This window comes from Sinocyclocheilus grahami, unplaced genomic scaffold, assembly GCF_001515645.1.
Source record: "Sinocyclocheilus grahami isolate Dianchi unplaced genomic scaffold, SAMN03320097.WGS_v1.1 scaffold729.1, whole genome shotgun sequence".
NCBI lineage: Eukaryota > Metazoa > Chordata > Actinopteri > Cypriniformes > Cyprinidae > Sinocyclocheilus > Sinocyclocheilus grahami.
In genome coordinates this window covers 249,744-262,778 of record NW_015505908.1, presented here as the reverse complement: position 1 = coordinate 262,778, position 13,035 = coordinate 249,744, and the positions used below count along the sequence as shown (strand labels likewise).

The 13,035-nt window shown below is 39.3% G+C and overlaps 1 protein-coding gene across 3 annotated transcripts; it reads right to left on the bottom strand.

Moving 5' to 3' along the window:
- Positions 1–1,773: 1,773 nt before the first annotated feature.
- Positions 1,774–10,484, bottom strand: LOC107560472 (zinc finger CCCH domain-containing protein 15-like). Of its 3 annotated transcripts, XM_016244657.1 has the most exons (11): positions 10,347–10,484; positions 9,933–10,041; positions 8,818–8,919; positions 8,621–8,717; positions 6,853–7,005; positions 6,571–6,668; positions 6,312–6,497; positions 6,072–6,218; positions 5,654–5,764; positions 5,343–5,475; positions 1,774–2,826 (listed from the first exon to the last, which is right to left on the bottom strand). In XM_016244657.1, exons 2-11 carry the CDS (start codon positions 10,005–10,007, stop codon positions 2,639–2,641), a joined length of 1,290 nt encoding a protein of 429 aa, XP_016100143.1. In that variant the 5' UTR covers positions 10,008–10,041; positions 10,347–10,484; the 3' UTR covers positions 1,774–2,638. The 3 variants fall into 3 exon arrangements, with proteins under 3 accessions (XP_016100143.1, XP_016100142.1, XP_016100144.1); XM_016244656.1 differs by lacking the exon at positions 10,347–10,484 and having other exon boundaries at positions 9,933–10,179; XM_016244658.1 differs by lacking the exon at positions 10,347–10,484 and having other exon boundaries at positions 1,775–2,826; positions 6,571–6,662; positions 9,933–10,179.
- Between the last annotated feature and the right edge of the window lie 2,551 nt (positions 10,485–13,035).

Genomic DNA, 13,035 nt, shown 5'->3' with positions numbered 1-13,035 from the left:
GTCGATGTTTATGTCACTTCTATCCGTGAGAGGTTGCACAAAGCCCAAAGTCTTGCCAAACTTCATCTTTCCACCACTCAAACTAAGATGAAGGCACATTTTGACAAGAGGGCTGTATATAGAGACTTTCGCCCTGGCGATTCCGTGTTGGTTTTGCTTCCAAACCCCGGTTCTATTTCACATGCAAAATTCGCTGGGCCATACCTGGTTGAAAGGAAGTTAAATGAGACCAACTTTCTTATTGCTACTCCTGACAGGAAATGTAAGAGCCGAGTGTGTCATGTAAATAGGCTTAAAAGCTATGTAGACAGACCTCACTCTGAAGTGACTGCAGAACAGAGTGAGTGTTCTCCGCTGCCTGCCTCTATTGCCACTGTGGTCATGCAGACAGAAGTTGAGTATATGCTGCATCATGGAATTGCTACGCCCAGTCAGAGCCCGTGGAGCTCCCCCTGCTTGCTTGTTATACACGAAGACATTTCACAGCGCATGCTTAGTCTTAATATTGGGAGATGAAGTAGTACTTGGTAGAGGGTCTGTAGTACTTACCATTGGAAAAAGGTAACGGCTAACTTGAATCATGTGAGGCCCCTCAGCCAAAAATATGTTACCAAATTAGATCTGCTAAAAGGCTACTGGCAAGTGCCCCTCACCCAATGTGCCTCTGAAGTTTCCGCATTCGTCACTCCTGATAGATCACAAATGGAAATCATTGCCGTGAAGTGACTATCGCATGTTCCCTTCGCTAACGGACTTCTGGAAGGGCCCTTAATGAAGGGATTCATTTGTTCACTATGAAATTCTTGTTTTCTACTAAAAACAATAAGGTATGTTGAGTTACCTAACTTTCAGAAATAACTGTCAAATTACGTACAACGCGTTGCTGCGGCGTATACACGAAGACATTTCACAGCGCATGCTTAGTCTTCATATTGGGAGATGAAGTAGTACTTGGTAGAGGGTCTGTAGTACTTACCATTGGAAAAAGGTAACGGCTAACTTGAATCATGTGAGGACCCTCAGCCAAACGGCCTGTGGTCTTTCTCCCTGCATACCGCCAAAGGCCAGCTAGGGCGAAACTGTGTCCATTCTAGCTTTAAGCTGCAGCGTTAGCTTTAGCCGTTATGCCTTTTTGGCTAAAGGTTGCAGGCTTGCCTTCCAGTGGCTTTGTTCTTACCAGCACGTAACTCTGTTCATACTTGCATTCGCTTCATTTGGAAAAGATTATGGAAACATTATTCATGGTTGAGGTTATTATCGGTTATATAGTTGCTGGATAGGAAAATGTAAAGTAGCTCACAGAGACTAAAAGACACACTTTTAAACGATTTTTATTTCGTTTTAGAAACTAACGGATCCTGAATGTGTATCATTATATTGGATCCATGCATTGTCTTAAAGTGACCGCGCCTAATTTACTAGCAGCTGTCGGTGTCCTTAATGTTAATCCAAGAAGAAAATCACTCTGATCTTGACTGAATAACTTCTGTAGTTTTAACAAGAATTAATGTAGATTTAATTTATACAGTGAAGACTACGCAATGCTATTTTACATTTGTTAACTTAAATCATTAATTTGTATCTTTGTTCTATTTATTTAATTGAACAATTTACACCATTTCAAACAGGGCCCACAGATACAACCGGCACCGTGGCCCTGCATACCCCAGCTACGGCCCTGAAATCATTACCTGATACAGGACAATGAAGTCCACATCTAGACCAGACTAAGCTACTTTAGCTTAAACCTACTCTCAATCAAGAGTTACAATTTAGCATTTAAACTCAAAGTCAGTATCTGATATCCTTTTATTTACAATTAATTGTGGTGTGTTGGTGGGAGGGCAGTTTAAAACAATTGAATACAAAAGGACAGACACGTTACTAGTTCATCTGACAACAAGCTCATCTTTCGGGCTCACACTTCCTGAAACCACTTCAAAAACCAAATCTGACTAGTAATGATGTCATCTAAATCTCTTTCTGTAAGGCAAGATGCCACATCTGCAGCCGAGAGACTTCACATTCAGCACCTCAATCAGATCAACTGATTATTGAACACTTGAATGTCAGCATCACACTTATTCACCTTGACATTCTGATCCTGATACAGGCATGCAGTTGGTTACAAGTTAAAAACAGAAATGATACTGATCAACTGAACCTTTGTTTTCATTAAAGCAACATTTCAACAGCAGAGAAGAGGAAACCAGATTCCAATAGTGTTTGAATGTCTTGAGTATTTATGCTGAATCAATTCATACGCATGTCCTTACAAAAATTATTTAATCAAATCTTTCAAAAGAGAATGCAGAAATATCAAATAATCAACAGCCTTATAAATATTTGGAGTATGTTCCTGCTGAAGAACCAAACCCTCACCTGACTGTGCTTTTGGGGTAGACTGCAATTAAAAAAAAAATGGAAAAAGGGCACAAAAAAAAAATAACATCAGAGAGCGAACAAGAGCCACAACTACTCCAGTCTCTTCTGTAGCGTCCCAGGACATCAAGTGATGAGGGTGCATGTTGCAGGCAGAGCGGTTTCTGACATGGCAATTCTGGTGGTAGTTATGTGAAAATATTGTCATTCACATCAAGCCATGTGTAGTTCATGAATGATGCAACAGTCCCAGTCTTCACTCATCCAGGTCCAGTGTGTTGAGCTCCTCCTCCAGTTCGTCTAGATCCTCCCCGGTGAAGAGGTTCTCATCTACTGGCACCGCCTCGGACTCCTCCTCATTGGTTTCTCCGTCCTCCAGCGTCTGGTCCTGGCCAAGCTCTCCGTTCTCCACATCTCCGCCTGACGCCTCGCTCAATTTATTGTCTGTAGAGACAAAACCGAGGTCAGTGATGTCAGAAGGAAGCATGAAGAATCAGAATGACATTTATGGATAACTGTGACCTGATTGTGAGTTATTACACTCATTTAAAGTCTCCCTGTGGTGAAAATCAAGTTTTTTAATGTTGTTTATTTGTCTATGTGGTGTTTTTAATAGGCTTTTAGACAAACCGTGTGCCAATCCATTTATCAACACCATTGCTGAGTATTTTCTCCTTAAAACTGTAGTTTCCCAAAGGCAGTCACAGAAACGCAGTTTGAAACAGCCTTTTTTTGCTACGTCACAAAATTCAATAACCAATCGCGTCAAGGGATCCTATCCTTAGCATATCATTAACTGTGCTGCAAAGCAGAGGGTCTAGTGAGAAGGCAGCCAGGTTAATCCGGTAACAGTTATATTTTTTCTGTAGATGTTTCGCTAACTGTTAATATTTCCCCCTATTTTCACGATGTCATGTGCTGTTAGCGCTTATTTATTTGTATTTAGAACCGCTAACTTGAATAATAACCCGGCGGCAGCAGTATAAAAGTAGCCCGGAGTTAGACGCACATCTCCCGCATTGGTATCCGCACGTCACACGCGTATGATCGCGGGCGCGATTTGGAATCACAAACTTGGCTGCATTTGAATCTTAAAAGTATGTTGAGGACACATCAAGTAAGTAAATTTAACGAATGTTACAGTATCCACTAGGGCTGTGTATCACCAGCAAAGTCACGATATGATACCGAGGCCACGATATGATACATATCACGTTACATGACTGCACTGAATTTCACCTCAGCAGAATTGAGAAAAACAGCTGTTTATTAAACACTGCATACTATAGGGCCATTTCTAACTATTGGCAGAGCAGGCAGTTGACCTCTGCATTATGAAGGGCCTCCATAACTGTACCACAGTACAATATAGGTAACTGCATATGTTTCATGTTTACATTGTGCACTCCCCACCAGGTACAATATTCTGATTGTTTGCATCTTGTTTTTAAGCCCATAAATAATAATGTACTTATTCTAATAAATGTATATTGTAATGTACTCATTCTAATACATTTAAAAAATAATTTACATTGCTGGTAGGTTATCATTGCACAAATTAACACACTCTACAATAAAATAAAAAAACGAGAAGAGAAAAAATAGATACAGAAAACGACAGGCGCTAGGAAACGCTGTTTTGTACTCATTTATTGACGATGAATGCGCTGCTTCTCTGCCGTTCACTGCACAGAACAGACTCAGAGAGAGGTGACACTTCTCCGGGAAAGTCAGACCTCACGTTCGCGGGACAGCACTGGCAAAATCTTCCAACTGAACCATAGCTAAGGTTTATCCAAAAAAGTCGCTAGGTTTGTCAGTATGAATATTCTATGGAAAAAAGCCACTAAAAGGGTCTGAAAGTTGCTAAATCGAGTGCTAAAGTCGCGCTCGTGTGTGTGAGATGTGGGAGCTGATGGCAGGGGGCGGTGGATATTTGTGGCAGTCAATGTGGATATTGTGGATGAGTTCTTCTGTGTCTTCACGTTCTATTAGTTCTACAGCTTCAGTTTCGGAACTTTCACGCTTAGTAACACATACAGCTGTTCCCTCACCACAGTGCAACAATGAAAAGGGACCCCTTTCAAACAGTGACGCGTTCCGTATTGCGGTATTTAAAAAATTTGTATCATAAAAATAAACACCGGTATTCGGTATGAACCGGTATACCGCTCAGCACTATCCGCTAGTAAAAACAGTTTTATCAGTCATTATCCATGTACGAACCAGCGCAAACAGATAATGTTACCTCACCAAGTTAGCCATCAGTCTCCCTGCTTATGTTGAGGATACCAGCTTATTTCTGGTTCAAACACATATGGCTTAATTAAACCAATATTTCCTCTTGCCATTGCTTCGCGTTTACTACAGTTCAGTTAGTGGATCAGGAGGCGCTGGCTCATGGCTGGCTGGTGTGTGACTGAGTGGAGGCAGGGCTAATTTGCGTATTCATAGATCTGCTTATAGTAAATAAGGCAAGGGTGTAGTTACATTCAAGCTATTTTAAGACATGAGAAAATTTTCACAAGAAAAAAACATTTAAATATGTCATTTTGATGATAAAAGATGAGTTTTAAAAGATACAATATTTGACCACAGGGGGACTTTAAGACAGAGGTGGTGAAGGTTTAAGCACTATATAACAGACCCCTATAAAGGAGTAGTTCTGAAATCGTGGTCTGGAAGTTAATTGGGAGATCAAAAAAGGAAATTTTAAATAGTAAATAAATAGTTATAGTTGAATGGTAAATGCCAATATTGAATGAACTATAAAATAAAATTAACTTTTGATGTGGTTCACAACCTGAAAACTAGGTAAAAGATATTTCATGTCTCTCTTTTTGTTTTGTCATTCTACACCTCACTGCTTGCCTATTCAAACGCAAAACTATACCGACATCTCTCAAATTAGCACAGGAAATGAAACGTCATATGAGGGAAGATATTCAGAAGCATCTCACCATCCGTGTCATTTGTTGTAGGAGCTTTGGCAGTAAACCGGTCTGCTGTTGCCACCGTTATACCAGCATTATCCACCTCTTTAGGGATAAATCTAGCAATGTCAATGTCCTGAACCTCCTCTGTGTCCTCCATCTGGAAAGACAATCATGTTAACAATGCTAAACGACTTGCAAAGCAACACAAACACAAATTTTAAACATCACAAGATATAGTTAAGATTAAAGTCCATTGTTTTTATCTAAAATTATTATATAGCTTATATGGGGTGGTGTTGCATTCTGTTAAACAATTAAATATATTTTTTTCTCACCTCGTTAGAAACCTCAGTGTCATCATCTTCAGAATATTTAGTATCATCAGCCTCCTCATCATCATCGTTAACAAGCTCAGGTCTGAACTCAAACACTTCCCTTCCACTGACCTGGAGGACAGGAAAGCATTAGATGAGCGTCATTTAACACAACAGATGACAGCATGAAAGAGTCTTGAAGAACCAGGAGACAGTAAAACAACAGCAACCAGAGGATATGAGAGCAAAAGCTTTACTGCCACCCTCTGGTCAAACCACAGCATCACCGTCAAAATACCCATTTCATTCAGAACAAAAAAAGATTTTTAATGCACAACACATTTTCAGAGTAAGTCCTACAACATATTTTTTTTATGTTGAGGTCGGTACTTTAATTGTTTAGGCAAGCAAGAATATCAGTGTCATGATTTTTACTCACCCCAAGTGCTCTGCCAGCTTTGAAGTCAGCTTTCTTTCTCTCCATGTCCTGCTCTGCTTTAGCCAGTTTCTCTTGCCTTTTGCTTTTCTTCCATGCCAAGAATGTTTCTAGAGTAATTCGGGTGACGTTTGCTCCCAGAGCAGACCGCTACAATAATGAACAGATGATCATTACAACAATTCTGATAGATAACTAATTACAGTGTTACTTCACAATCATGTTCTGCAACACCCTTCTCACCTCAGTCTCAATCAAATCATCCAGCGAGATTTCCTCCTCATTCTTCTCTTCTTTCTTTTTGTCTTTCTTCAGAACGAAGCCCACAGGAAGAGCGTGACGGTACATACAGTTGTCACTTCCACCAGGACAAACCCAAAACCAGCCGTATTTGTTGTTTTCAATAGCATCAAGGAAATACTTGCACACCTTAAAATAAAGATTATTTGTTAACTTCTATGATTACAAAAAGTTAATTTGAGTGTAAACTGCCAGAACCTACAATTTGGGTCTTTGCTTTCTTCTTTTCAGCCTCTCCATGTTTCTTGTTCACCACCTCCTCAAGTTTCTTTTCATCCCAATTTTCCATGGTGTCTGCAACTACACAAATCAAACAAATTAAAATAATTTAAATCTTTGACATTAAATCCAACAACCAAAAACTGAAGCAATAGTTCCAATAATGTAAATTCCAAAATCCAATGGAAACCTTGCCATTACGTAATCAACTATGTTTTAAAATGTTTTAATGTACATAATATCATGCTAAATATGTATGACTCACCTTTCTCCAGATCTTCATCTCTGCCATCCACATACACACTTCTTTTCTCACATTTCCTCTCTAAGGAGAGGTCATGAGAGAATTTACACTTATCACCTTTGGTACACTGGCCTTGCTTAAAGAAAGCACACAGCACAGACTTGGGATCAACACCTGAAATGAAACCGAATAACAGAAAATTCACGAAGATGATCAAAGAATGGAACCGAAGAGCAAAACATACAGATGGCCATTGATCATTCCAAAGCAGAACAGTCTTATTCATCACAGAGCTACAGAAAACAAGCTAGGACAAAAGTTACACATACAGTAGGCACTTGGGTGCGTTTCCCATACAATAATCCCGTAATTCGCTGCTTAACTAGCGGTGGTTCAACAATATAGATCTGGAGGTGATGGGAGTAATAACTTCTGCTAATTAATCGGTTTGAGATCAAATTAATGTCAGATTATTGCTGTAAATAAACATGACATCCACAACTACTTCGCTATTTTTTTTTTCTCCGTTGTTTTGCTTTATTTACAGGTGTTTGATTTAATCACTGATTCCCTCTTACATCATACTCCGGTGATCCCTTGGGTACACATGCGCACTCTTCAAAAGCTGTGCTGTTATTCTCTTGACAAACTAGAAAGGTATAGATTGTACTGCATGCTAGCTTCAGGAGCATGGTCTACATGTCATACTAACAAGAAACTATGCTTCTATGCTTTCGTCTTAAATGTAAATTGCGGGTAACAATGAAAGTGATAGACTTCCGTTCCCACATCTTTGGTAGTCTTTCAGGTAGAAACAACCAAATGTTAAGGTGCAATTATATTCAAGTACCCTTTTGGTCAGCAGATGGTTCTTGATGGCCTACTGCCGCTCCCACGCTATAGGTGACGATTGACGAAGTAAGGTTCAGGAGATACTATTTACATATTTATTGAGATCGGAAAGAATTCTCTCTATGATAATTAAGCTCTTTGTAGAGAAAGGAGAATGGTTTAATTGGAGTGGAAGTTTGGTCGAGGCAGACTATAATTTCTTACCAAAACAGTGACAAAATTTGCATTTAGAAGATATAAGCATTTAAAGATTGCAGTTCGTCACTTCCACCAAAATGGCTCAACGATTTTTTTGACGTCACATTGTACTTCAGCTTCTCATCAAACTTTGTCCAATCAAATGCTCTCTAGAATCCGAAGCGCCCGCCCCCCACACTATAAAATAGACACTGAAGCCGCAGCTGAAATCGGTCAGTTGTCCACAGAATTAGTATTTTCTGTACAGTGAATGGCATGTAGTGCACTATATAGGGGACAGGGAACTATTCAAACATTGTAAATATGCTTTCCATTGAGGAAAAAAATAAGTCTGGTTTCGCGCTGTGTCACGCTAACCACCGCATTGCACACACTCTGCACCGGTCCAGAGACACGATAGCACGGAGCGGATCACAAAATGTATCGGAGCTATTTGAATTCTACACAGAATGCTGTATTTTAATAGCAATATGGATGAGATTGTGGCTGGCATACCCTGTCAAATGTGGCTTTACGGAGCTCAACAGCTCTAGCCCAAGCTGTGATATAAACGAACGCTATTGGCTATTTTAAAAAGGGGCTGCTTGATATGTCCCACCCTGTCTTCCTGTTTCAGTTAAAATTACGTCAACACAGAGTCACGCTGCGTGTTTCTAAGCATTTCAGGGGACCTTTAAGGTGCAAGATTCAGAGAAATGTTTCAAATAAAGTTGTGTCCGTCATTTGATGGACCAGTTACCTTTGCTGACTTTCTGAGCTGCCACCACTGGCTTAAAGAGCTCGTTCAACTCCTTCTTGTCATCCTTCTTTTTGTTCTTTTCAGCTTCAGCAGCAATCTACAAATAAAACAAAACTCATGCAGACTTTTGGAGCACTGGTTTGGGAATTCAAACTTAAGACTAAAAAAAAAACAAAAATCAGCATTACAGTCATTACCTGCCGTGAATTCTGCTGTCCATGCTTGACCTGCTGCGTCACAGCTTTGATAAACTTCTGCTGTTTACCTCCCTTTTTATTTTTCAGTCCAAATGTTTTATCCTGCCAGAAACAATTCAAATTCACAGTAGCAATGACATAATTATTTTAAAAACGGCCCACACTAAAACTAACAGAGTACATAATGCGAACAGCATGTGATGCTTACAAAATAAGGCCAACATTAAAAGCCATATTGTTTCAAGCAAGCCAATTGTTCTATAAAAATGATGAATATACATACACAGCACAAATGTTCACAGGTACTCAGAAGGCTGACTAATAACACACAACCAACATACAAAAAAAAAAAAAAGAATAGCCAGATCACTAAGGCTGTGGCTCAAATCCTAATGAGCACTCATGATAAACTTCTGCTGTTTACCTCCCTTTTTATTTTTCAGTCCAAATGTTTTATCCTGCCAGAAACAATTCAAATTCACAGTAGCAATGACATAATTATTTTAAAAACGGCCCACACTAAAACTAACAGAGTACATAATGCGAACAGCATGTGATGCTTACAAAATAAGGCCAACATTAAAAGCCATATTGTTTCAAGCAAGCCAATTGTTCTATAAAAATGATGAATATACATACACAGCACAAATGTTCACAGGTACTCAGAAGGCTGACTAATAACACACAACCAACATACAAAAAAAAAAAAAAGAATTGCCAGATCACTAAGGCTGTGGCTCAAATCCTAATGAGCACTCAAACTGTTAACCATCTTAGCACATTAAAATCAAACGACCCCTATGATAGCTAAAAATACTGTCTAGATGGACAGCTCACTACGTTTTAAGACACATCCTGAATGTGGCACACTAGCAGTAGACTTTGGCTCATTTCACATCATCGTTGCATCTTTATTCACCACTACGTTGACAATAACAGTCTGACAGTTTAGTCTAACCCTATTAAACTAATTTATGACTGCTTATCCATGTTATTCCATTCAGTTTAGGCTCTATTTGTCATTAGGAGCTTCTAAAACGCGCCAGTGAGTGAATCAGAGCACAAGGCCCAGAGCTCAGCGTGCTGCATGAGTGCTAGAACGCCGCAAATCTCACCTCAATGATCTTCTCTTTTTTCTTCTCTTGGGTTTTCTTATTGCCTGCAACCTGAGCTGGCTTTTTCGGAGGCATATCGCTTAAGACAAACTATAAAACTGAAGACAACCTGACGCCGTGTGTAAAACGCCGTATGTTCACAGGGCAGCGCAGGCTAACTGCACTAGCAGCCGCAATGCATTCTGGAAGGTCCGGGCGCGCATGATGTGAGCGCACGTGGTGTAACAACGCCATCTAGCGCGCTGCTGTGATGGCATGTTTTCAGTGGACCATTAGTTGACTACTTCCAATGACAGACTTCAGCCTTGGCCAAATACCCGCACTTGCAGTGCTGTAAAAATGCAAGTGTTTACATAGCTTTATTTTAATTTTAAATACTTTGCGCTTAAGACAAACTATAAAACTGAAGACAACCTGACGCCGTGTGTAAAACGCCGTATGTTCACAGGGCAGCGCAGGCTAACTGCACTAGCAGCCGCAATGCATTCTGGAAGGTCCGGGCGCGCATGATGTGAGCGCACGTGGTGTAACAACGCCATCTAGCGCGCTGCTGTGATGGCATGTTTTCAGTGGACCATTAGTTGACTACTTCCAATGACAGACTTCAGCCTTGGCCAAATACCCGCACTTGCGGTCTTTGCACTTGACCACTTGACTACTTATATGAGGTATTTCCTGTATTTGGGCCAAGTGTTCAAGTGAGCATGAAGACCACAAGTGTGTGTCGAACTTTACATTTTACCTGATGGGACACACTTACAGTGCTGTAAAAATGCAAGTGTTTACATAGCTTTATTTTAATTTTAAATACTTTGCATTTTAAAATCAACTTCTAAATGTCTGTCCAGTAGTCCCTATAACATGACATAATTGTAATTTGTGGTGCTTCTAATCAAGTGATAAAAAGCAGTTGCAAATGTTGTACAAGATAAATATCACCACAACTCACCTTTGCACCAATAAAACGTAAAAACACTGTTTTCTACCAAATTATATGTAATATCTCATTATTCTATTAATATTTAACTTGCATTGGAAAGGTTTCCGTGACCTCTCGCGAGATCTCGGCAAAACGTCTCAGGATTTATTTCCAGAACATGATGCATGATGGGATACACTAAGCATTGACTAGCGCTCCGGAGCGGTATTCGAGATAGTGTGGGTTTAGTGTGCGTTAAGGGCACTGCGCTCTGGCGTTTTTAAGACCTGGGGCAGTCTTGCGCACGCGCTCTCAAGTGGCCAAGATCGCAAGTGTGGGTATTTGAACAAAGCCTTCTTCTTCTTCTTGGCTTTTAACGGCGGCTGGCAACCAGCGTAATTAGGTGCATTACCGCCACCTTCTGTTCCGGAGTGTGGAACAGAGAGTTACATTCTACTTATTAATCCCGTCCTTTTAAGAAAATTAAAGAAAGCTTTACTATTTATTTCACTTGCCCATTTTATTAAAGATTTAAAATGTACCACCTGAATTCCATTCTTCTTGATTTCAACTATCATACTACTTCTTTCTTCCTCATATTTCTTACATTGAAGAATTGCATGGGTTACTGTTTCTTCTACTTTGCATTGTTCCAATCAGGGACGTGCACAGACGTTTTCAGGGGCAGGGGCTCAAGTGGAAAAAAGGGCACTTCTCATATTTATTTACATTTTTTTCTAATCGAAACGTTAAATATATTAGGGGTGTGCGATATTGACAAAAAAAAAATCTCAATTTTTTTCTGGGATTTTATCGATAACGATAATTAGATGATATTTTGCTGAGTGTGTTGTTGTGCTGATATCTTAAGGACTGCCGTGGACAGCCGACTCCTAAAGTTTTTGATATTCTTCATATTCTGTGGTGATCAGTTCACAGCAATGATAGAAATTAATCTTTTCCAATAAGTTTAAATGGATTTTTTTACCTTTATAAATCCATTTCTAAAGTGTGCATCATCATTTCAGTCAAATTCTTCAATTGAATCAGTCAATTAGAATAATAAGTCATTTGGGCTGTTACCAAGCAAATGAAATCAATACTGACCAAATTAATCTTTGCAATGCAGAGGAAACACAGAAGCTGCATTAGAAGGGGCATTTAGATACATTTACACACTGTTTAATGCAGGACATGAATATTTAACCTGAAGTTACAAATGCATTAATACTGTTTTGATATTTTAAACATAAAACGATGAATACTGATATTTGAAATTATATATAAAAAAAGAAAATATACTTTAAATGTGAAATTAAAACTGTCAGTAGGTGGCAGCAAGTCACTGTTAATGAGTCATTGCGATTGAACCAAGGTTGATTCATTCAGGAACAAAACACCATCATGTTGCTCAGAGAAGCAAATTGAAATTATATTTGTTGGCGAAATAGAGCAAAAACAGTCAATATTGTGTCTATAAAAGGTAAGTGTCTTAATATTAAATTTGTTTATTGAACTGCTGTATAAAATCAATAGGCCTATCACATTTGTAATCATTCTGCTTTTTGATGGAAAAAACATCAGTCTTCGCGTGATACTGATTAACTACATGAAATGATATAAATATTTACATTTCTGCCCCCATATCTTGAATTTTGTGATCATTCTAAATGCATTTTAAAGGGGTCATATGATGCTGCTAAAAAGAACATTATTTTGTGTATTTGGTGTAATGAAATGTGTTTATGCGGTTTAAGGTTAAAAAAACACATTATTTTCCACATACTGTACATTATATTTGCTCCTCTATGCCCTGCCTTTCTGAAAAGTGTCGATTTTTCCAAAGCTCATCGGTCTGAAAAGCGAGGTGTGCTCTGATTGGCCAGCTATCCAGTGCGTTGTGATTGGACGAATACCTCAAGCGTGTGACGGAAATGTTACGCCCCTTACCATATTGTGATGCCCTGTCCAGCCGGAGCGACGAGACAAAAACATTAAAACCCATTATAAACGAGGCATTTGTTGCATCCAGTGGGGACATAATTACGTAATTATGTCTTTTTACGCGTTGCGTTGCATCGCGACGTGTAAACATAAAACCATGTCTGCATTTCAGAGAAATGACAAACTACAAACGCTAATCTACACTGCCCAAAACTCGCGTTTGAATCATCAGTGGCAAAT